The 24,457-nt window shown below is 51.9% G+C and overlaps 2 protein-coding genes across 10 annotated transcripts in view; one reads left to right on the plus strand and one right to left on the minus strand.

The window, feature by feature from the left end:
• Window positions 1-24,457, minus strand: part of CDH23 (cadherin related 23) — a 213,802-nt gene that overhangs the window by 34,395 nt on the left and 154,950 nt on the right. For all 6 annotated transcript variants that reach the window (XM_030488583.1, XM_030488582.1, XM_030488590.1 and 3 more), the window contains 17 exons: window positions 23,910-24,017; window positions 22,538-22,727; window positions 21,485-21,630; window positions 20,947-21,166; window positions 19,853-20,005; window positions 18,749-18,862; window positions 17,405-17,553; window positions 8,330-8,390; window positions 7,800-7,948; window positions 6,738-6,873; window positions 6,139-6,527; window positions 5,945-6,046; window positions 5,365-5,367; window positions 4,113-4,262; window positions 3,336-3,464; window positions 3,085-3,213; window positions 1,256-1,483 (listed from right to left, as the gene is read on the minus strand). In XM_030488583.1, the coding sequence (XP_030344443.1) occupies window positions 1,256-1,483; window positions 3,085-3,213; window positions 3,336-3,464; window positions 4,113-4,262; window positions 5,365-5,367; window positions 5,945-6,046; window positions 6,139-6,527; window positions 6,738-6,873; window positions 7,800-7,948; window positions 8,330-8,390; window positions 17,405-17,553; window positions 18,749-18,862; window positions 19,853-20,005; window positions 20,947-21,166; window positions 21,485-21,630; window positions 22,538-22,727; window positions 23,910-24,017 (2,556 nt within the window). The remainder of the gene's footprint in view (window positions 1-1,255; window positions 1,484-3,084; window positions 3,214-3,335; window positions 3,465-4,112; window positions 4,263-5,364; window positions 5,368-5,944; window positions 6,047-6,138; window positions 6,528-6,737; window positions 6,874-7,799; window positions 7,949-8,329; window positions 8,391-17,404; window positions 17,554-18,748; window positions 18,863-19,852; window positions 20,006-20,946; window positions 21,167-21,484; window positions 21,631-22,537; window positions 22,728-23,909; window positions 24,018-24,457) is intronic.
• C5H10orf105 (chromosome 5 C10orf105 homolog) lies at window positions 10,774-16,275 on the plus strand. 4 transcript variants are annotated; one of them, XM_030488603.1, is made up of 3 exons: window positions 10,774-11,130; window positions 14,498-14,618; window positions 14,721-16,275. In XM_030488603.1, the coding sequence occupies exon 3, from the start codon at window positions 14,726-14,728 to the stop codon at window positions 15,119-15,121; it is 396 nt and encodes a 131-aa protein (XP_030344463.1). In that variant the 5' UTR covers window positions 10,774-11,130; window positions 14,498-14,618; window positions 14,721-14,725; the 3' UTR covers window positions 15,122-16,275. The 4 variants fall into 4 exon arrangements, with proteins under 4 accessions (XP_030344463.1, XP_030344461.1, XP_030344462.1 ...); XM_030488601.1 differs by lacking the exon at window positions 14,498-14,618; XM_030488602.1 differs by lacking the exon at window positions 14,498-14,618 and having other exon boundaries at window positions 10,774-10,972.

The following is a 24,457-nucleotide window of genomic DNA, read 5'->3' on the forward strand; positions in this document are numbered from 1 at the left end:
CTCCCATGGTGCTGGGGTGATGGGGACAAGGAGGAGCTGGCAGTATCGAGTGCCCCAGTTACACAAAGCTGCCTTCTCTAATTCTGGGGGAAGAGACTTAATAGATTTAAGCCACAGTGGCAGCATGGCTTAAGAAAAAGATGGTGATGCACAAGAAAGTGTGTGAACTACCCAGGAAGGAGGAGTTGAGAGTGCAAAGCCTGAAGTGAGAATTGCAAGCCACAGTTCACACTGCTGTTTGCAACCTGTTTCCTCAAAATGTAGAGCAGGGCTTTGCAGCAAGAGCTCTGCTGGGAGATCAGAGAGATGGCAAGAGATTGCAGGTAGAGGCTGGGGAGAGGAAAGATGGCAGGGTGTCGCGCCTCCCCGTCTCACAATTTGGGCTTGCTTTCTGCACACAGTTGCTCGCTCACATCCCTGCAGAGCCACGGGGTTAGGAGAGACTCAGGGCTGGAAAATGCCCCAAATGTTATTTGCTCATATGACCCTCCCATGCCAGAGTCCTCTTTAGAGGCACAAATAATGAAACTTGTTATTTGTGGAGTGGGGAACGCATGGGTGAAAAAAGCCAGGCTGCAGCAAATGGAGTTACCAGGCTCTCCTGCAGGCTGGTAGTTACAAGGCAAGGTGGCCATGTCCCCAGACCGAAGTATGATGGATGGGATCTCATATCAGGCCCCAAATGCATGCTCAAATCCTGCTCACCATGGGCAGGGCACTCCAGATGGCAGAAACATGATCAACAAGGTGCCCAAGTCTCACAACAGCTATAGTAGTAGCAATTACTGGAGCTCTTCTCATTTGCCAGCACCAGAGCAGACATGTATCAGTCCATGGTGAGCTGAACCATGGTTCAGCTGCTGATCCAGTGACCCCCTGCCCTGGGATGCGTGAGCAACATCCAGAAACCTTTCAGACTCTGAGTGTGAGAAACTGGCAGGCAGGACAAATCCTGCAGCTGCCAGCACACTTGCCCATTGGGATGCTTATGATATTTTTGGCATTTACAAATCGGAGACAGCAGCTCCCCAAGTGACCGCAAGAGATGGTCCTGCAGGACCAGGTGTTGAAGGAGGCTCTGAACCAAACCTGTACTCAGCAGATTTGGACTCTGAGTCGTAACCCAAATCACCCGGATCATCAAAACATCACGCCCTGTGCCTGTTCCTCCTTTCCACACTTGGTGTCTAAGCTGGCTTTCCACAGTGCTGCCCAGCTCCATCATTCCCTTGGAAAGCACATTTTGGTGGCTTACCGACAGGGAGGGGTTGCCCTCGTCCTCGACAGTGACCACCAGGCTGTAGAAGCTCTGCCGCTCGCGGTCTGGTGGAGACGGCCGGGTGGCGATCTCGCCGGTGACACGGTCCATGCGGAAGGTCAGGTCCTCGTTCCCGCGGGTGATGTAGTAGGAGAGGACGCTGTTGAGGCCGATGTCCTGGTCGGTGGCGCGTACCTGGGCCACTGCTGTGCCACCACCGACGTTCTGCAGGGTGAGATGGCAGGGTAAGTGGCAGAGATACACAACATAGATCACATGTACCTCGTAACATAGAAAATACATAATTAATAATATAATTCTAATATAATTTTTCCTAGTTTTTCCAGGCATTGCAGTGCTTGAGGTTCCAAACTCGCTGCTCCAACACCCAGCAGCCAAGCAGAAGGCTGTTCTCTTTCACTAGTTCCTGGATGCTATTTTTTCAGCGCTTATTGTAAACGATGTTTCACTAAGCCCTTATTGTAATCCTCATCCTGTAATTTATATATGCCTTGTACTAGAAATGGTTTTGTTTGTTTGTTTTTTCTAGGTTATTTCTTTCCCCAGATGCTGTGGGTTTTGACTGTGCTACATTTAAGATGAAATAACTCTTGTGATTGTATGACTATGAGGGTGGTGAAGCACTGGCACAGGTTGCCCAGAGAAGCTGTGGATGCTCCATCCCTGGCAGTATTCAAGGCCAGGTTGGACAGGGCTTGGAGCAACCTGGTCTAGTGGAAGGTGTCCCTGCCCATGACAGTAGGGCTAGAACCAGGTGAGCTTTAAGGTCCCTTTCAACCCAGACCAGTCTGTGATTCTGTAACAGGTGCATCTTCATGCAAAAACTTGACTTACTTGCTCTGCCACTGCTAGCTCAGCTGAGAATCAGCCACAGGCTTAGCAATGGAAGGCTCTGCCCTTTGCTTGAGTGCTCAGACAGTTTTTGGCTTGAAACTCTGAAATTAAATGTATTTTCTACATTAGCTTTGAAAAAGAAATAGAATAAAACTAACACGTGATATTTGCTGTTAAGACACCAAAGCCAGCTACTGCTGCACACCAACATTGTACCATTTTTCCTTGTGTTACAGCATCTCCCATTTATTGCAATGAATCAGTTTGATTCCCTGTTGCAGAGAGCTGTGCATTAGGTCCTATCTAGGCTGGCACAGCCTGGAAGAGTGTAAAAAACAGTGTGTGTGCAAAGGTGAAGGCTGTGTAATGGACTCAGAGCTCAGCTAATTATTTTTGGATGGCCCCATTACAAGAGAAATCAAAACAGAAATTCTGTTCTTCAACCAGCTCTGAACATGTATTAAATAGATAAGAAAATCCTAACAGGGCAATAACGTTAATGCAAAGCTATTAATCATAAGCAGCAGTTCCTCACAGCCAAGTGTCACTGGCTATTACTCATATTTCATTTTTCATCATCAAATTGAGAACCCCCCGGTCCAGGAATTAAACTGACAGGAAATAAGCTGTCTTTTCTCACGCCTGATTGTGTTTTATTGCTTAATTATCTAGCTCTTGCCGAGCTGCTTCCTGAAAGCAATTCCTATTCTGCACTGTGCTGCCTCCTGTGTCGCTTTGGTGGCATTTCCATTGGTGTGTAGCCACTTCTCTTTCCTGCTGGTCCCTGCAGCCTCCTGGGCTAAAGTTAACTACAGAGCTCCCTCCTAGCCCAAAACTAGGATGCCATCACAGGTGAGGGCTTGCAAGGAGCCACCAACCCTTAAATCATCCAAGGTGAGGTCTGACCACAGGGCAGGTGGGGACAATAAAGTTGAGAGGATGGAAGGAGAGAAGCAGGGCTGGGTGCTCACCTCACTCACGCTCACATTGTAGCCAAAGGGGCTGTCGATGATGGGGGGGTTGTCATTGACGTCGAGGATGTTTACTCGCAGAGTGTGCTCCTTTCTCCGGGGAGGCACACCACCATCCGAGGCTTGGATCTGCAGTTGGGGATGGGTTTTCAAGAAAAATGCCATTTTTAAGCTCACAGCCCCAAGAAAACAGCCTCAATGCTCAAAACAGAAGAAGCTGAAGGAGATAAGAAGGGTGGTTTGGTGCTTACTCGTAAGGTGTAGTGATCCAGCAGCTCCCGGTCCAGTGGCCTTGCCACGAACACCTCGCCATAGGTGTTGTTGGTGGTACGGATCTCGAAAGCCCGGCCAATGTTCCCTGAAGCCAGCGAGAAAGTCACCTGGAAACATCATGGGAAAAGAAAAATAGGGAAGGCAATGTGATGCTGTGAGGAGGAAGGAGAGAAAGGAGACCCTACAATAACAAACTCAGCATCTCCTAGGGAAGTCTCTAAGCATTTTATAAGGTCCAATGTGCTGGGGTCCATGGGCATGCTGGCTAATTGTAGCCACCCTAAATCAAACACCCATGTGCCAACCTTAATCTCATCCACAGCTCTCCTATGATGCTAACAATTTTTGGTATTAAGGGTGACAGGACCTCATTAACATCTGTCTGCATGGTAAAGAAAACAACACGTCGGAGAGCTTCCTGTTCAGCCTGCCAAGGGCCTCGCCACCATTCCCCATGGCAGGAGATGCCACAGCTGGTTTTCCGATTGCCAGACTCATTTTGGCACGTGTCCCACAGAGCCCTTTGCCCCAGACAGCCCGAGGAGGATGTTTTTCCTCTCCTGCTGCATGCCTCTATTGGGGAGGGCTGATACTCACTGCACAAACAAAACTCTTGGCGTCAATGTCCAGTTTGCTCTTGCAGGGATGCAGAGGAGGCAAAGGGATTGGGAAGATGCTGATGGAGGCATCTTGCATCAGTGAAACACTGTCACAGCATTATGGGTAGCTCCAGCCTGCTGTGCCAGGCTCCCTACCTGCCCGTTGCTGCCTGCATCTGGGTCACGGGCCAGGACCAGGGCCACCCGCTTGCCAACAGCGCTGTCCTCTGCCACGCTCACGGACGAGTCGGAGGTGATGTCGAACTGGGGGCTGTTGTCATTCTCATCCAGGACTGTGATGGTCACCTATGGACATGGCACAGGGCTCAGGCAGGGCCAGGGCAGGAGCTGGCCCCCTGCCCGCCCGGCATCAACAGCCACACTGACAGCTCTGGCGCACTCTTGACCCACTGTACCCATCTAAGGTGCTAACAGTTTGAGTGTTGTCCATCCCATGTGGGAATGGGTGCAGGTATTTGAGGCCAGGAGCTGAAGCTACATCCCTGTCTGCAGAGGAGAAGAAGGAGGAGGTGGAGGGATGCTTAGAGGCTGGAGAAAGTGCAAGGGTGCTGCAGCTTTCAGTGGTGCATTTTTCTATGAAGCATCCTCTGCTTTTTTATCCTCCAAATAGATGGGCAGAGCAACTCATGCTGCTTCAAGGTGAACCTTTCCTGCTAAGCTTTTCACAAGCAGCAATTTCGTCTGTGCTCACAGCCCAAAGGTTGGGCAGTGTTTGCTTAAAAGCTAAAGGGGCACGAAGAAGGCAGAACTGCATGTATTTAACTAAACCAGAGTGAGATGGGCATAGAGAAGACCTGACGTTCCTCCTGGGAAAAGGCACATGAGTGAGTGAGAGACGGGTCAGGAGATGCTCAAAGAGGCACCCCAACCGCAGGTGACTGGGGACCAGGTTACCTTGGCCACAATTAGCCAGAGGAAATGCTCTCATTGCATTTGTAATCCAAGAGCTGCAACACGACACAGAAATGGGAGAGGAAGAGCCTTTCTGTTCCCGGGGCTCTATTTATGGGTGCTCGAGCCCCAGGTGTGACCAGGCTGAATGCAACAACATCCCAGAGGAAGCTGGGGAGCGAGTTGTGTGCCTCAGAGTGATTCGGTTATTGTTGCCACTAAATTAAAAGCAGAGAGCCAGGAGCAGAGTCCATTCAGCTGCTGTGATGGATACAGCAGCTGCTGTCCCAAATGCCAGATCAGGGCGTTGGGATTTCTGCTCGCCAGCAGGAGGGTGGCTCACAGGCTCTGCACCATATCCTGGGGGGTGTCACAGAGGCTGGTGCTGGTGGGATGGGCTTGGACACCTCCACCGTGGTCCCTCCTCGCAGCTCAATATGGAGTTTGGGATGGATCCTGGAACCCACGATGATGCCAGTGTGACGGATATGCTTACCTTCTGTTGGAGGACAGCAGAAGAGGAAACAGAAAACAGAGAACCAAGAGTTAATGGGGGATAAGGAGGTGCGGGCATATGCAAGTGGCAGTCCTGCATCCTGTTGTAGCAGTGTTGGGGTCCGCAGATACCCCCCTGCCGTGAATGAGAGGCTCCTCTGTTGGCGCATCCCTTTGTTTTTAATAGATAAACTTCTTGGCAGTGCACCCAGCATGCCTCCTGCCCCAGCAGAGAAATGCAAATCACCCCCGTACTCGGCTGCCTTTGAAACTGCCAAATATAACCCTCTTAAACATAAACCACTGTGAAGTATTTCAAGGCACCCAAATTTACCTCCCTCAAAACTGTTTTAGCTTGGTAAGTGACCTGCAAACTCTACAGTTTGGGATGGGCTTTTTTTCGTTTTGCTCTGAGAAATTCCAGTCTATGAAATGCAGAAGCTAAATGCAGGGTTTCCCCAAATCAGGGTTTCCAGCTGGAGCAGAAAGACCAGCTAGGACCTGCTGTTCCATGCCAGAGGAAGAGAGAGGTGACCTGAGGTTGACAGAGGATCATGGAGAAGCGGGTAGAAGCTACTTACCACTGTAGAGTCAATTTTTGGTCCTCCATCATCAGCCACCACCGTCAAGGTGTAGAAATCCCCTTTCTCTCGATCCACCTGGCCTTTGACCGTGATCACACCCTGCCAAGGATGAACAGCAATTGTGCCAGCCACCAACACTGAAGTTCATGGTGGACAACCAAGCAAGGAGGGCCCATGCTGCAGCTACTTACAGTGATCCCATTGATTTTGAAGAGGGAGAGCGCCTGGGCATTGGTGTTGGGGTCAAACTTGTAGGTGATCTGGTTGAGGTTGTCAATAGAGCGGGCCTGGACCCGCAGCACCTCAGAGCCTAGGGGGATGTTCTCCATGATTACAGCCTCGTAGCTACTGTTAGAGAACTGCACAGCCTCGTCCAGTTCGTTCAGCAGGCTGACGTACACGCTGCAGAAGCCCTGGTTGTAGGGGGGGGCTTGGTCCGTGGCAGACACATTCATCAGGTAGCTGGTTTTGGTCTCGTAGTCCAGGTACTCGATCGTTGTGATGAGGCCAGTGCTCTCATCGATCTCAAACTTCCCTTCTGCCCCCGACAGGATTCTGTAGTTCACCAGACCGCCGTTCCCTGGGACAGAGCAGGAATCATGGCGCCAGCTGGATTAAACATCCCAAAGAGGTGGGCACCACCAATGCCGACCCCGACCATGGAGAAGAGCCCATCCCATGTGAGGATTTCAACCCAGCCAAGCCAGGATCCACTGGTTGATTCCAGTGGTAATGGTTGGTTCCACCACTTCCCCACCAAGTGGGGTATCTCTCACCCCCAGCTTCCTACCTGTGTCTCGGTCAGTGGCCCGGACCACTGCCACCGATGTCCCTATCCCTGCCGTCTCCCGCAGCCCCAGGCGGTTGTACTGCCGCTGGGTGAACACCGGCACTTCATCATTGACATCTTCCACGTAGATGATCACCTGTGAAACCCCCCAGCGAAACCATGGGTGAGCCAGGAAGGCTTGTGAACCTTTGCCAACCCATGGCACTCACCTGCTGCACAGCAGAAACATCGTCTCTAGTACAAACACCATGTAATGGAGAATGAACACACAGTTTAACATCATGGATTTAAGCAAGCCCTGTGGTTAAGAGTGGTTCAGTACTTCCCTGGCCGGAGGGAGATACAGTCTGTATATTAATTTCCATGTGCTTTTGGATCTCCTGCTCATAACCTTGCAGTTAAAGACTCTGCAATGCAGAAATGATGGTAACTTGGTGGGAAATTTTGCTCAAAGTTCAGCAGGTCAAGCTGCTGTTTCCCCAGGGATTGCCCTTTCTCCTCCTGGTTTTCTAACTTGCTGCTGGTGCTGTGGGCATGTCACGCTTGGCCAGAGCCCACCCCACCATTGGGTCTAAAAATAGATGCAACCAGAGGGCTGGGTCTGTGGGAACCATGGGAAGCTGGTGTGTCACTGCTAAAGATTATTGCCACTGGGTCCTGGCTTATTTAAACAGATGCCTGGCCAGGAGAAACAGCTTTCAACAGGCTGAGGCTGAGGCTCTCTTTCTCCTGGCAGCAGAGCCACATCTCGCTGGGCAAGCAGGACTCCCTCTGACAGCGGCTGCCACACCACTTAGCAGCCTTATTGCACTGAAACGTCACAGGAAGGAAGAAAAATAAACAACCAACCAAACAAAAAAAGATCCCAACAAGCTCTTCTCCACCCACAGGCAGCCTCCGGAGACTTTCCATCAGCATTTCCATACCAGATTTCTCCAACTTCCTGCATGCCTTCAAGGGCTGGAAAGGACTGCCCTCTGATGAAGCATCCTGAATATTCTGCATTAACTCCTCCACCGCCCTGCCCTGCTGCCCACCCCTCTGTGGTTGCAAGGTCCTTACCCGCACAGAGCTCCTCATAGGTCCCTGCTCTGTGTTGTAGGCCTCCACCTCCAGGACGTGAGAGGAGTTCTGCTCCCTGTCGAGGTGCCGCACGCCTCGCATCACCAGCCCAGTGCTGGGATTGATGCGGAAGTTGTTGTGCTCGTTTCCTGGAGGGGGGATGGGGGTGGAAATGAGATGGATGCTGCCCACCACCACTGCATCAGTCTTGATGACATGCCAAGGAAGCTATCTTGGAGGAAGATGATTGAGCAAAACCCAAGCCCCATCGCCTCCAGCTACATCAGGCTCAGCTACATCAGCGTTTGGCCCTTGCCAAGCCAGAAGCTACGGCATCTAGGTGTCTGTCCATGACAAATCATCCCCCAGCAATTAACCCTAATGTTAACGTGTTGCTTAAGGGTGTAGGGGATGTTTCCGTGGACTGCAAAGTGCAAAAGGATGAAGAGTGCAATCTCCTGAGGCTGTGTGCGCAACTGGCCAGAGTTTGGTGCAAACTCACCAATGCATGAAGGGGCATCTGGACTTACCCTTGACAATTCTGTACCATACTCTCCCATTGATGCCTTCATCTGCATCTGTGGCTTTCACCTTTATGAGAAAAGAAAAGCAGTGAAGAAGAAGTGCAGAAGTGCAGAGATTTCCAGACCATGACAAGTCCTCCCATGCTGCCGAGGCTGGACATCTTGCTCCTCCACCTGAGCCAGGGAGCTTACCAGCTCCAGCTGCAAAGCAAAATAAGTTACCCTCCCCTTTTCACCACACAGCAAGGATAATGGGCTTGGGAACCCTCAGCTGCCAGGTTGATGGGCGCAGGTTGGGAGGTGAGCCTGAAGACCATGCCATGAATCCCATAGGTCAGTGTGCTGGTGGAGAAGCCTCCATCGATCCTGCTTCACACACCAATGCTTGTCTCACTGGAGATGCCGCTGGGGATGGACCCTCCCTGTCTACAGAGATGGCTTGAGCTGGGCAGCAAGAGCTGGTCCCGTGCCTGGTGCGCATGCAGCCCACAATACAGGGCAAGTCAATCAACAGCAGCATATGTAAAAAATACCAAAACAAACATGAATGCAACCAGCCTAGTGTGCGCTGGTGGTCTGGACACTGTTGAGTCCTTGCAAGACCCCGCCCGGCGGGTGGGAGCAGCCCTTAACTGTGATGCACTGCACAGTTCGTGCACGTACCGAATCAGCCGCCCGCCCTGGGAAACCCAAAGCACGGGTCCCCTCTGGTGTCGCTGAACAACACTGCAGCGCTCTCCCCGCAAAGTCCAGCCAGGAACCCGCCGGCCCCGGCAGCTGGGAAGCGGGACCCGGAGAGGGACAGCGGGGCCGGGGCTTCCTCCCCGGCTGGCATTGAGCCACCGCATCTCCCCTCCGCATCTCCCCTCCGCACTTCCCACAAAGCATCCAAAGCACAACCTCAGCGGTGGCTGCTTGCAAATCACCGGGGGGAGGACATGAGGAATGCCTTAGCCTTTATTCTCCACCTGCTTCCCTTGGCAAAGCATCTGCTGCTGCATCTTCTCCCTGCAAATATTACCCAGTGGATTCCTTTTCTCCAGCACATGGGGGTTTGCACCCAGACTTGCACTGAAAAGAGGAGGGGTTGCTGCAAGGGATGCATGTGCAGCAGGAACAGTGAGGCAAGGGGATTCAGCTTTAAAGCCCTGGGCTGGTTTTCATCCACAGCCCCATACAACACTTGAAGGCATATGAGATGCTCTTCTGAAATGCAGTTTTGAGATGCCTTGAACTGCTGTTGTTCTCTTCCATTAAGTCAGTCTGTGTCATCAGAAACCTTAGAAAATGCTGACCCCTGCACTTGCAAACTAACTGGATTTCCCACCCCTGTGCCACATACACACTGTTTTCCTCTGTCCTGGACCAGCTCACATCTTGTTTACGGCTGGACACAACCCTATCTATGCCTTGCTCCATGTTTCACCACTGACCCAGCACCTTCCTGTCACAGCAGAGAGCTCTCCCTCCAATGCCATCTCTTCCACTCTTGGGTCTCCCCAAGGCCATTTCTGGGCAGGAGCTGGGCTGTGTTCTCCTGTGTGATAGATGGGTCCTGCACCAGCAGGCAAGCAATGCCCAGGCAGACTGGCGGCCTTGGCATGGGAAAATCTGTCCCATCAGCCTGAACACCCTGCTGAGGTGGCAGTGGTGGAAGGGAAACCTAAGGGATGGGATGGAAGACAAATCTTTGCTGCTTTTTGTGCAATTCCTGCCCTGCTGCGCTGGGAAAAATGCATTTCAAGGTGAGCAAAGAGAAAGATTTTCAACTTGATGAGCAAACTGCGCCCTGCAAACACCTCCTTAGCCACCTTTTTCCCAGCTCACGCCAAGCATTTGCTGCAGGCAGCTCCAGCACATAAACCAGGTAAAATGGCCTTGCCCAGGTCTTTGTTTCTTATTTAACAGAAGAAAAAAAGCAGTTTGCATTAAACCAATGCATGGTCCCCCCAGCCTGCAGACTGGAAAAAGCTCAGTTGCTGCTGGTTTGACTCACTGAGGTCCTAGAAGAGATGTGGTACTTTGACAGACTGTCCCAAACTTGGAAAACGATTGCATTGGAACACGAGTGGTGGGAGAAAAGCTCTTTCTGCTGCAGGTGCAAGGCTCCTTGTGCAGCCGAGCCCTGGATGCCTCCAGCCTGCTTTATCCCCCTGCTAGTGAGTGGGCTGCTCTTAAGGCTACCTTTCAAACACCCCCAGCTGCAGGAAAAGGGTCAGAAAAGTTGAGGGAAGGAGCTGGGGAATAAAAGGAAGAGAGAAAAGCCGGCAGCTTGGTGCAGAGCTGCTAGGAAGTGAAGCAGGCCTGCGGCGGGCAGCCCGCAGCCCCCTCCCCGGCGCAGGGGGCTCGGCCTACCACGACTGTACCATTCAGCATTCCCGCAGGGGCAAAGCCCAGGGAAATACATCCCGGGGGGCTCAACCCTTTGTGCCTGTGGTGCCCAGCGCTGAGGCACCGCCGCACTGGCAAAGCCTGGGAGGGGGCTCGGTCTCCCCGTTGGCTTTGCACACTCAGGCTGTCCCCAGCCTGGCTGCCAGCTCTCTCCCACCCTCCCTTGCCCTCCAAAAGGGAGGAGGGGGCTGGCAGCGGCAGAGCGCGGTGGGAGAGGCGGCAAGGCAGGCGTGCGGGAGCTCGGCCGGCCGGTGAGAGGTAGGGACCCCAAACCCCCGTGGCAAACCCACCGCTGGTCGCCCAGGCTAACCCGAGGGGCGAGTGAGACACCGGGGACGTGCCGCCATCCCGCAGCCCTGACGCCGCCTGGGGAAAGGGCTGCAAACGGGGTGGAGAGGGGAGACGCGGAGTTTGGGGTGAGTTTGAAGTCAGGCATCCCTCCTCCCTTCCCCATCGCGTTGCTTTGTCTGTCCCAGTGATGGGAGAAGGGGAAAGTCCTGCGGATGCAGCACTGCTGCTTAACAGTGAGAGTGGTAGGGTACAGCATCACTTACAGCCCTTTGCTTTCAGTACCCAACTATCCGGGTCGGTAAGCTGTGTGTTTGGTACCTTCCAGCATTCCTGCAAGTGAGCGGAAAGAGTGAATTGGGAAAAGCTGGGAAGCTCCAGAAAAGTGTCGCTAAGCAAGATGGGGAGGGGAAAGAGAGCTGCTTTTCATCTGAGCTGTATTACATGCACAGAAGTGCCTGAAAACAGCCTTTTCTTTCTCTGCAGGAGTTTGAGAAAAGGGAGGGAGAGCATATGGAACAACTCCTGCCAAACTACGCAGCTGGGCCAGGCCAGGCAGGCAGCACTCGGTGCTGGGCAGAATAACGCTCTTTGCTGCTCACAGACAAGAATAATTTCTTCTTCCTTTCTACTCTCCTCAGGAACATTTTGCTTTTCACAATTTCTCTTCTTTCCCTCTGATCCTTGGCTGCCTCATGCCCAGTGCTGGATCTGGAGTACTTGTGGGGATATCCCATGTTAGATTGGATCAGGCAGTGATGATCTTGCTGGGGGGGTTTGCCAGGCTGGGCAAGCCTCTTATTAACCCATCTGGGTTCATAATGTGGGGCTTGGGTGGGAACAGCAATGCTGGGAAGGGGCAATGCTATGAACAGGGATGCAGGAAGCAGCTTGGCCAGTGGGTACAAAATACTGTAGGCAACTGATCTATTGCCATGCTTCAGAAAGGCACCAAGCTCCCACCCTGCAGGAGGGAAGCCCTCGTCCCCACATGTGCTGTGGGCAAGGGAAGTGCTGCTCTGACCATACCCTGACCTTTCTGCTGGTAGGACCACAGTTTTGGTGGCTTTTTTTTCTGAAATTCTGCTGAAGCACCTGTAGTTCTGCCTCAGGCAGGAGGTGAGGGGGAAAGCTTTATGTACATTAATACACTGAAAACCTATCGACCCTAAAAAGGAGTCACTGCTCACATGTACTCGGCTCTATTTCTGAAAGGTCTTAGAGATTAGGTGAGGGAAAGCCCGGACCTTCTCTGAGGCCGCACCTCTGCCAGCAGAGCTGGGTGTGAGGAGAGGATGTCTGGGAAGCTAGAGGAGAAGAGGGCATAGCTGAAAAAAGCCTAGGGAAACATCAGTGTGATCTCTTCTGAATAGTTTCTAAGGGACACCATCAGATGGATGTAAAAGAAAAACCCTACAGAAGCCACCAACAGAGCAAAAAACAATCTGAAGAAATTGCCCAGGCCTCCCAGCTTGCTCTTAATGAACAATATAAGGTTACTAAGCCAAACCACATGTGGTCAGTAAATGCCAGAATTAAGGTAGCTGTGGTAACCTTGATTAAGGCTGCCTTTGGTGCACGCAGTAAGCAGGAGCCCTGCCTGCTGGTTTTCATGCCCGGGCAGTGCACAGGAGCAGCCTGCCTATGGTGCAGAGGGGTCCTTGGGATGGCTGAGGCTGCCAGGGGCTGCTCTGCTCCAAAAGCTGGGAGCAAAGGGGCTGAGCCAGGCAAGGAGAGGTGAAAACACCACTTTAGGGGAAGGGACAAGAGACCTGGCCCCCTGAGCCTGCTTGCAGTATGCACAGGGATTCACTCGAACTGAAGTGTTCTCATATGCTGGCCCACTTATTTTTGCATTTCCCATTTCTGAGTGTGGACTTGGCTCTGACCAATGGAAGCAGCCACATCTCCCCAGAGCCTCCGAGCTCCGGCCAGGGTGATACAGTCCTTTCCCTGAGGCTGCCAACATCACAGCTCTGAATGCTCAAGCTCAGGTGATGCAAAGTGTTCTAGAAATAAATCACATCTCCCAGGTGCCTCAAACCCAGCACCCAACTCTAGTGGAAGCCTCTGACCTTATTCCCTCTGTATCTCAGGTCATTGCCTGTGAGGGGAGGGGCACGGGTCATGCAGGAGCAATCTGTCTCCTCTGGGACAAGGCAGGGTCCTGGCAAACCAGAGCCGGGAGCTCACCAACGTAAGCACGCACCCTTACACAGGGGGTATGGCAGGGCCACAGACAAGCCAAGTCCAAGGATTCCTTAACCTCCAAGTGCTCGGCCTGGCAGCTCTCAGAGTGTTTGCTTAAGGTTGTTTCCGCCTGTGTAATTTGGATGGGGACAGTGAAAAATGCTTGTCTGTTCTGACGCAACACCTCTCTTTCCACCAGGCTCATCTCTGCCGCGGTGTCTCATAGTTTCCAATTAGTGATTAAAAACAGGTCATTGATGTCTCATCTCCCCTTTTTTGAATACTTTCTGGTGAATGTCTGGCTGCTGCCTACGCAAACCTGTGTGGCTTTCAGATGGTGGCCGCAAGAGCAGACCAGAGACCCTCGCAGTCCCTGCAGCCCTTCCTTTCCCCTCCTAAATTCTTAATTTTAAATGGTCTCAGTAGAAATCCATGCTTGCCAGGAGACTGCCTGGCCACAGACCAGTCTAACAGCTCTCCATCACTTTTCTAACTCCCACCTCTCTGTAGGAAAGTCAGAATAATAAAGCTTTACTTCCAGCACACAGACTAGAGTACCAAGGGCCAAGGCAAGCTGTCGCATTGCAGAGGGCTGGCACAGCAATATTTCCCCAACCCTCACCTCCGAGCTGGAGAGATACTGGCCTCTGGGACAGCCCATCTGGGGCTAGGAATGGGTGCAGGAGGGTGCATGAGAGCAAAATGATGGGTGCAAACTGCTTTGGGGATGCAAGCTGGGGGGATCTGACTGGTGAGTCAGCCATCAGGTGTTCAGTAAGAGCTCTTACTGCTGAGGCTTTGGGGAGCTGGTTTGCATCACTATTTGCAGAACTGGCTGAGAAACCCACAACATGTCTGAACCTGAAACGTGGTCAGCAAAATGCCAAACACGAGGATTTTTGGCACAAGCATGGTGAGGGAGTTATGCTTCATCTCTGAAAAAAACCAACCAACCAACAAAAAACCAACAAATAGTGCAATACAGCTTGATGAGGACTTATCTGGGCAGATGTTCAACCAACTATCCATTTTCTTTGGGGAGAGGGCATAATCATAAAAACCCAAATGACAGTTAATTCAACAAACCCACATTTCTGGAGAATAGAGAACAACCAAACCCCAGCAGCTCAGAGGTGAAGATTTTGGACTGTCTCTAGTGTATGGTTATTTACCACTTCCAGAAAAGCTTCATGCAACATGTGTGCATGTTCCCTGCATGTGTCATCACCAGGGCCGTGGTACAATATGTACATAGTACTACATTTGCTAGATTTCTTTACCAAACAGTTTTGCTCTTCGGTTCAGGGCAATGTTTGCAGGTATAAAAAATCCCACCTCTGTGCTTTGCCTCCTGGCAAAACAGACAAACTCCTCCTATCCCCACTGTGTCACAGAAAATGCGGCTAAGAGGACCTCTGACATCAAGGCAAGCCAAAAATTCATCAGGCTAGATGGAGGGTGGCTGTATGTCCAGCTTCTAGATGGTAATCACCTATGTTGCTTGTCTGTGTTACCTTGTGCACTGCAGGGAAGATGAGCACAGAGGACACTGGCAATGGGACTTCTCCTACCACGCCTCTCCTTGGGCTTCTGGTTTCAACCACTGAGTTGGTCCCTCCCAGCCCTGCATCCCCCAAGACAGCAGACCCACTGCTTGTGATTGTCGCACTTGTCTGCATCTTCCTCCTCCTGGCGACCTTCCTCATCTTTGTCACCCTCTGCAAGCCAGCGGCACTGGACCAGTCCCACTGGGGGCCCCGCGAGTGCATGCCCCATCACCTGGCGGATGCCAGTGAGCCCCAGCTGAGGCTCTGGAAGCGGCTGGGCTCCCTGCAATGCTCCATCAATACCTTCAGGAGGAGTCAGCCGGTGCCCCAGAGCTCCCTCGCCAGCCAGAACTGGGATATCATGGAGTCCACCAAAATGTGACCCTGCGCTGCAGGAACTAACTCACCCCACACTGCTATTCTTTGCTAGGCTTTTGGTTCAGGCTCAGTCCCCTCCTCAAGCAGCCCCTGGTATCCTGAGCGTCCTGGCAGAGCCCCTTTGAGCAGCTCATTTCCAGGCAGTGACTCTACAAGGCGACAAGAGATTTTGCTATTTCAGGTTCCCAAATGCTTTCAGGTTACCATTTCCTGGCAGGAAAGGTGGAGGCACCCGAACTACAACCACGTACAGCTATCACTGGGCAGTCCAAAAAATACTGCTGCTTTATTCGTGTTGGAAAACATTGTGCAAGTTGCGAGGCACCTGAACAAACAACCTGGGCGAGAGAAGAGCTAGCTGGCTACCTAACAAATATTGCCTTGAAGAGAGGCAGCCTGGGGCAAATGGGCTCCACAAAAAGCAATCCTCAGCTGAGAGTGTCCCTGAGTTGTAGTCCTGAGCAGGCAGAGGAAGGCTCGTGGCCCCTGTGTGCCACCCAGTCCCTGTCTACCCTCTTTCCATGCAATGAGCCGTGGTTCCTGTGGTAGATGCTTGGAAGGATGTATGCTACAGCTGTCTGCTGGAAACCTGTTTCAATAAATGAGCAGTGGGAGCAGGTAAACATGCCTATAAATGCATTAAAGAGAGCTTTTGAGGCTTGCAGCCACTGCCAGCTTGGAAAGACACTGCGCAAAACTGAGCTGCTCACTTCTGCTGGGAAAGGGTAAAACAGCCAGCAGGTAAGCTGATGTGCTTAGAAGAATCAGTAGAAAATAGAAAAAGTGGCTTAATTCTTCCAGGTCTGCAGCTCACATTGTGTTCAGCTATCGAGTTCACCCATCGAGTTCACCCCTCTGGGTGAAGTCTTCATGCCCAGTGAGGCCCCACAGTGAGCACTGAAGCCCATCTCTCTGGGTTTCACTTGGTCTCTGACCCTCATGAGATGCAGCTCTGCATCAGGACCTCTCCGAGCTGCCGAGGACACTCCTGCTCTCCTTTGGCCCTGGGCTGCCTGGCTTTCAGAGAAGGAGATGGGGAAACCTTCGAAAACTCTCTTGTTGCCACAGGGATGTGGGGATGTATTTGAAAGGGGAGACCTTCAGTACAAATGGCTCACGCTAAAGGTGTAAATTAAACTAAACCCAGGTGATTACGCATTTCCATTTCCCTCTGATTTTGTTCTGTGGAAAACAAACTTCCCCCAAATACCATCTCGTTTGCCACACACTTCCAAGGGCATCCCTCTTTTGGGAAGCATTCTCTAAGAAGAGGGACTTTGATGTCAGGGTTTCCTCCATTCACAGTCTTTTGATTTGAAAAACAGGCTCAGTTTTAGGAGTCCCATGGCAAGGCTTCTCTCTCCCTGCACAGCTCTCCTACGCACCTCCACCCCAGGGGCAGGGAATGTAGGCAGATGCCTGACCCCAGAGGCAGGCATGGTGGTATGGGCATCACGTACCATGTGCCATGGCACAACAGGTGAGGAGGAGCTGCAGGGCTCGCGGTTGGTGACTGGCTGCCCAGAGCAGGGCTCTCAGCAAACCTTTGTTGCAAGAGGCAAAAGGCTCCTTTCTTCTCTCCTGGTGACTCACCCTGCCTTGGAGAGCCAGGGACAAAGCTGCCCCTTTCCCTGTGCTGGGAGAGGTATTCAAGGCAGGAGGAGCCTTCCCAGGGCCCTCTGCAAAGAGCTTTTGGTGCCTGCTCCAGAAGAGCCCTGGGTTTGAAGAGATGCTGGAAGCCCTTGGAGGCTGCGTGAATGCCAGCATTCATTCAGTGCTCACTGAGCCATTCAGCTCTGCGCACTGGTCCCTCAAAGAAGAACAAAAATGAAAACAAAGTCCAAATGCTTTTCTCCCTCAGTTCCCCCCCCTTCTCTCAGAGCATCTCTTTACATGCACTCGTCTCCCTTCCCCTTGAGCTCTCCGCTCTCAGCCCCTCCCTTCTCTGCCGGGAGGAGGGAGAAAATGGGGACCCAGACAGGCAAAGGGGCTTTACCAGCACGGCACTTGGGTTTTCTCCTCTCACCTCTGCAGAAATGGGTGAATTTCTGAATTTTTGTTTGCACTTTTCTGTCTTCTCCCTGGTGCTCACAGCTTAGGTTAGCAAAGGAGCAGAGAGGCACACAAGCAAGAACACATCTTGCCCTGTCTGGGGCAACAGACCACTCACGGAGAGAGAAAATCTCTGCCCTGAGCTTCCTGCAGCTCACAGCCAAGGTGCCAGGGCATGGAGAGTGGGGGACCCCCTTCACCCACGCAAGGGCCCTGGTGGAAGAGAGCCACATGCCTGCACTATACTGCTGGCAGCTGGGATGTCCTCAGGGATGCTGACTTCGTAGCTGCTCTGAAGGAAGATGGGTCGGTTGTCATTGACATCCAGGACAGTCACATACACGGTGGCAGTCCCAGTGCGCCGGTTCCCAGTGGGGCCGTTGTCTGTATGGGAGAGAAAGGCAAGCAGAGGTTTGGTCACCTCCATCTCTTCCTTGCACACAGGTGGTGCTCAGCCCTCAGCTACTGAAAATAACAAGATCAGAATTTTTAAACTAAAATCCTGTCTTTTCTGAGGCTTGCAAATCCCACACTGAACCATGGAGTGGTTTGGGTTTTTTCTGCCTGTCCTTAAAGAAAACGGAAAAGCTGAATCACCCTCAAACTCTGCCATGGAACCACTGCCCAGCAAGGCTGGAAACACAGCTAGTCATTAAAGCAACTCTGTAGACTAAGAGAGTGATGTATGCTGGAAGGGACTGCTGGAGGTCAGGGATTTGGGAGATGAAGGCAGGCAGGGGTCTGATGAGTTTCCTGTAGACCCAGCTCAGCTTACAGCTAAAGAGCACCAGCACCGGTTGATGTTCAGTAGATAAGGACATGGCACAAAGGATGAGGCAATGGGGACCATGGGTTGGGCTTGGCTTTTCTGACATGCCCAGGGCAAGTGAGCATTAAACCCACTCAGCTGGAGCCCATGGGATCTGCTGACTGGGAAAACATATGCAGTCTGATACCCATCAGAGGGGCAGAACAGATCCTTTACTGCTTGGGATGCAGTCCTGCATGCCCAGCCGGTGCAGCATCCCTGCTGCAGACCCCGTGGCACCTGCAGTGCCATGCCCCCGAGATTTCTGACCAGGCCACTTATTTCTCCTTTCAAAAGTCTTCTGTAAACAGGTACATCATTATAAAACTCTGGGAATGACGGCCAAGATGCCTTTGGCACATGGGCCCTCTGCCCGTGCCAGGTGGCTCTGGATTAATTGGCAGCCACTGAGCTAAAGGCTGGCATGGCATTAGGTGAATGATGCTGTGGTGCTGGCATTTCTGGGTGGAGATCTGCCCTAGATGGCATGGAGCTTCTTGGGAATGGGTGGCCTTGCCTGTCCTGGGGGAAAGGGAAAGCCCTGGGGTGAGCCTGAGGCGTGAATTTACTGCCTGCAAAAGTCATGTTGGAGTCAGGACATACTAATGCACGTGGGCTGTGAAATGCTAATGCCAAACACAGGCTCTGGTTTATAGAGCGCCTCAAAGGTTGCTGTCTTTCTGACTCGCCCATGAGGCCACTTGGCACATGCACAGCCACCCTGTATGGCTGTGTGTCAGTGGTCCCATGGGAACAGTGGGAAATCCTTACCGATGGCCTCCAGGATCAATGTATATGATGCCACGGTCTCCCTATCCAGACTCACGACTGTCCTGACCACCCCATCTCTGAAGCCAACGCTGAATTTGCCGTCCTGGTTCCCACCTGTGGCAAAGGACAAGGACCAGGTCACCCTTTGTCTGGATGTAGGGAGCAGAGTCCGCGCTGCATGCGGCGCTGCAGCCTGGGCATGGGGTCAGCCCAGCCATGGAAAACACAAATGCTCAGCCTGCCCTCCTGAAGGGCTGCATTTCACACACTTGTGAGCAATGCAAGCTTTGTAAGATGAGCTTGTATCTTGTCCGAGGCAAAGAGTCTCTGCAGCAGAAGTGAGCAAAGCATCTTCTCTCTGCCACACTAAACACTGTGCCTGCCTCACAGCGCAGGAAAAGAGAGATGGTTGTAGGAAAAGCTGAATCATGTAAGACCCAGATCATTTCCTGAATGCTTCGGAAGCAAACTGGGGTAACTTTGCATGTGGCCTGCGGTACCTGTGGGGCAACACACACCGTTTCTCTTGTGAGGGAAGCTGGAGCGGCTATAAGATGAAACGTGAGGCTGCTATTGTGAGAAAAGTGACTCTCTGGTGATGCTTCTATTTCTGCCCTCTTCCTGAGGGCTAAATGACACATGTGCAGTTTGCAAGTCAAAGCATAAGGGGTTCCGGGGGGTTCCCCAGCCTCCTGCTGCAGGTGCTGCAGATGCCTGCCTTCTCCCTGCCCACCCAAAACCACCTGCATGCAGGGCTACAAGATACCCTAAAACTCTAGAGAGGCTTCCAACCATAAATGTGAATGCTATTCCAGCCCTTGCTCCCCAGCGTATTCTGCCCATCTTCATGCTTTTCCTTGGCTGTATCCCGGAGGCGTGAGGGCAGGGGATGCCTGGGGCAAGGGTTTGCGCCGGGCAGGGCACAGGCAGTCAGCAAGGCCGAAGCCAAGCGGGGCTGTTCAGCAGAGGGCGATATCGTACAAGGTTTGGAGGGGCTGGAAAAGGCAACGCTGATGTGCAGGACACCATGGCTAAGGTCTGGGGCAGCCTGCTCCTTTCCACAACCACAGATTCCTTTTGGAGCGTTTTGCAAGGTTGGCATACCTGTGATGAAGTAACTGAGCTCAGCGTTCAGCCCAGTGTCAGCATCCGTGCAGTTGAGCCGGACCACTTTGAAATCCCGGGCCACGTTTTCAGGCAGCGACACATTGTAGACCGCAGGGAAGAAGGTAGGGTTTTCATCATTCACGTCCAGAACTGAAAGGGGGAGCAGACCTGAGTGCCCCCCAAAGGGCTGCCCCTCCTGCAGATGCCAGGCTGACTTCTGCTGGGCTCCCCAAACCACCTGCCTGCTGCTCTGAGCATCTTAGGAAACGCTCTGCCTGCTGCTCCCTGCCATTTCTGTGGCAGGGGTGCCTGAGAACCAGCTGTAAAGAATTGTCCCCATGGCTGCGGGCTGTATTTTAGTTGCCTCTGACACATACAGATGCCTCCCCTTGCATCCAAAGAAACCTTACATAACTGTAATTAAAGTTACTGTTTGGACGAAACTAATTTTCATCCCCATTCAAAGGAAAATCTGGGCTTAAATGTAAGCCCAGTGTTTCCTGGTGTATGGCAAAGGGCCCTGGAGTTACAGGACCAGAAACTTCTTTTTCCAAGCCCAGGCCTGAGGATAATGCAAGGTCAGTTTATTTCCAGGTGATGCTTATCCTCAGCACTAGCCTTGTGTGAAGCCATTAAATAGAAATGTATTAAAGACAGATCACAGAATAAAGGCCCAGCTCTGAACTGGGATTGCTTGGGCTGTCCAGACATGCAGCTGATGCAAATCACATGCTGAAACAAAAGGCAGGCCAAAATAAAAAGAAACACTGGGGATGGCAGAATGAAGGAAAAACAACACAGAATTTGGGGGTTCTGCCAGAAATGCCATATTTTCCCCATCTCTGCGCTATGCTGACCTCACACTGGGCAAGATATGAGGTCTTTGGAGATGGCAGTGCAATGGGCTGCCCTCCCTATGTGTTACCGTACATAAAAACTGACACAATGTGTCAAATCATATATCTGATTCCTCAGTGTGCCTCCTATGTAAACTACATTTCCTCTGGTGAGGTGTCCTTGTCACCCACCTTTTGGGGATCAGAGGGGGCTCTGCAGCCAGGCAGGGCTTGGAGGGGTCTTGATGCACTCACCTTTGACAGTCAGGGTGCTGGTGGAGCTCTTAGAGGGCACACCGGCATCACTGGCCACCACCCGCAGGTAGTACTCGGCGATTCTCTCCCTGTCCAGCACGGTGGTGGAGGTGACAAGCCCACTGGTGCTGTTGATGAGGAAATCCATGCGGGGCATCCCCACCTGCATGCGGTATGTCACCTGTCCATTTGGACCCTCGTCCAGGTCGATGGCCGCTACCTGGTGGGGAGAGTGGAAGGAAGGGAGGAAAGGGGTGAGCACTGGGGAGCCCGATCATCTCCTGGCAATGAAAATCACAGTACATAAATCCTGAGTGTTTCTTTGCCCTCAGCGGTGCTGGGCTGAAACAAAGGGGCCTTGGAGCATCCCCTCTGCTGGGAGTGAGCACATGTGGTGGGATAGCACAACCCCTTCTGCATTCTCCCGGTTGCATTGCTAGAGGATGGTCAGGATGTACTGTCTGCTTTGCAGAAGCGATGGCAGCGACAGCAGCAGCAGCTCCCAGCGTGGGGCATGGCAGCAATGGGACATGCTCACCTGGAAGACAGAGGAGCCTGCAGGAAGGCCTTCAGCAATCTCAGCGGCGAAGGGCAAGTTTTGGAAAGTGGGGTCATTGTCATTCAGGTCCAGCAGGTTGACGAATACCGTGGCGCTGCTGGTAGCTCGCAAGGGTGGCCTCCCACCTGTGGAGGCCAGGAACCGGGTCTCAAGGTTAATGCCTCCAACCATTTCCACCCCTTTCCCCTAAAAAGGAGCCCTTGCTTCCTGTGCAGACAGTGATGCAGGATGGTGCTGTCCCCTCGAGGCACTGACCTGTCCGTGTTACCCCTTGCACTACTGCCCATTGGAATAATGAGCACAGTCCCCTGGCAGGATAAAACTGACCCTGGCAGCAGGCATGCAAGGCAGACCAATGGCTACCTGTACATGCAGCTTTAAAACAAGAGCAGCACCAGCCTGTGCTTATCTCTGCCTTTCTGGCAGGATGGATGGGACAATGGCTTTAGCACAGTGCTGAGTGGTGCAAGAATATAAAGGGACAGAGGTTATAAGTGCCTCCTGCCTCTTGGAAACAGGCTGGGTAATAGAAAATTATCTTCATATCTCTATCTTTTTTTCCTAAAAATGTTTCCCTAAGATCCTATTTCCGGAGAAGAATACATTTCACCACTTGATCAGTTCTTTTCCCCCAGCTGCTCAACTGACTTTCCTAGATATTGATGGAGCCAGACTGGGAAGAGGGGGAGTTTCTGCCTCCCAGGCTCCTCATCAGGGCTGCTACAGAAATGACTGTGCTTGCATTTTGAAGGTTTCTGGTTTGTTTTAGCAGAAGGTTTTAACCTACTCTCATTTTCTAACCTCAGAAACATCTTTGCAACTTATGCTTAAAACATAAAAGGAAAAGAAACGTCATCATAAAGGAAAAATCACGCTGAGAAAATTCAACTCAACAAGTGAAAATCGTCACGAAGGGAAACCAGAGGGTGAGGAGGATGACGTTTGCACAACCTGAACCCCAGCAATTTCCAGCTACAGTGGAGCAAGACAAACCACTGTGGCAAAGAGGAGCGGGACGGAAGCAGGGCTTACAGTCAGTGACCGACACCACGATCCTCCGCATGAGCTGGGCCTCCTGGGCATTGGGGTTCTCACGGTCCAGCAGCACACCGGTGGTGCGGATCTTGCCTGTGGTGCTGTTGAGGCTGTAGAACTTGTTGGGGGGTCGGATGCTGTACACCACCGTGCCGTTCTCCCCCAGGTCTGGGTCAACAGCCACCACCTGCCACCGAGAAACAGCAAAAATTAACGCAGAAAATTAACTCCCACAGTGAGTTCTCACGTAGATTCACCAGTGTCGAATAATGAGGCTGAGCTCATATGAGAGGCTTCCCCATACCAGCAGCAGCAAGAAGTTCTCCTTTCTCCATACAGCTATATATTTTCATGATACTTGCAGAGATTTTGTACCCTTGAGACCTCTGCTGTGGTGTTAAATCTCACTAAAATTGTCCTGCGAGCCTGGGAGGTAATGACACGGCAAGAAAGACACAAGCACGCAGCAACTCAATGGGCTTTTTACTTTTAAATAAAGACAGCTAGGAAAAAAGCATCCTTCAGAAAAATAAAATGAAGAGGACCAACAGGCACGCAGAGGAACTTGTGCTGCCGCATCGGAAATGCTGGAAATAATTCACTGGTGGAGTTCTCCATGCCAGACATTTTGTGCTTTACTGTTCTCCCTGTGACATTTGTAATTACAGGGGACATCTACATTAAAAAAACACCCAACTTCATTACACTTGTAACTTCTCTGCCCCCTGCTGCTTGTCCCGCAGCTGAATTTACATCATATCAGTGACACAATAATTATTTTCCCAGCAACTAATTGGGATGTCAAAGGCAAGATGACATCAAGCAGGCACTAAGCAGTGGGGCTGGTGCCACACGGAAGAGAAGAAACTGCCAGGCTTGGGCTCAGGCTGCGCTGCCAGACCTTTCTTCCCCCCTGTCCCCCGCCACAACTCCTTTTCTTTCACAGCCTTCCTCCTTATATGATTTTGTGGATTCTCTTCACTTTTCCCTCATTTATTTTCCGTTTCCTGCCCGTCATTTTTCTCCCGGTGTGATGGAGTACAAGCCTCCCTCTCTCCTCTTTTATTTCACCGGAGGGACTTGAAAGGCTGTAAATCAATGTCTCTGAGAGAGGTCCTTGAAGGAGGTCGCAGGAGAGGCTAAGAAAAGGAGAATGTGGCCAAACCTCACACAATTTGGGGAGGAAAAAAAAATTCCCAGCAGAGAAGAGAAGTGCATGGGACAGGCAGTAGTGAAGAGGCTCAGATGGTGCCTGGCTGAATGTGACACTGGTTAGGAGGTGACTCTCTGCTCCAGCCAAATGGGTGACAAACTCTCCAGGTGAAAGGAAGAGGCTTTTAGCAAAACAGCCACCTTCCCTTGCACTTACTGTGGTGACGTCCGAGTTGGGGGGGGTCATTTCCACCAGGTTAATGAAGTATGGCTCATCTTTCCATGTGGGGTAGTTGTCATTGATGTCCAGCAGTGTGATGTTCACCTGCAAGAGAGCAAGCAAGTGGTATTGGTTCCTGGGGCAGCATGGTGTGTCCCCTGTGGGTACAGCAGTACCAGGTACCCAACACATGTTCACCCTCCAGAGGGAAAGCCTACAGAAAACAACCTCTTGCATCTTCACAGCAAAGGCTCCTTGGCATATCTGATCTGGGTTTGACTCACACGTATTTATCACCTTGCAGTTAAAACAACCGCAGGGGCACAAGGTGTTTTTTCAAGCAGCTACTTCACTAGAGGGGTGGGATGCAAAACTGGTCACGGTGGTGGGGGAGAGGGGACAGTGGAAGCACAGGAGGAAAGGAAGGAAAATCTGACTGGTAAAAAGAGAGAAAAATAAAAGGAATAAATGAGAAAGCAGGAGAGGGTACGGTAACAGGGGGTGGGAGGTGCAAAGACAAGAGAGCACAGGAGAGGGTGGTGCTC

The sequence above is a fragment of the Strigops habroptila genome, chromosome 5, assembly GCF_004027225.2.
Source record: "Strigops habroptila isolate Jane chromosome 5, bStrHab1.2.pri, whole genome shotgun sequence".
NCBI lineage: Eukaryota > Metazoa > Chordata > Aves > Psittaciformes > Psittacidae > Strigops > Strigops habroptila.

Excerpts from the sequence above, each read along its gene's own strand:
- C5H10orf105 (XM_030488603.1), top strand. The coding sequence starts at position 14,726 with ATGAGCACAGAGGACACTGGCAATGGGACTTCTCCTACCACGCCTCTC.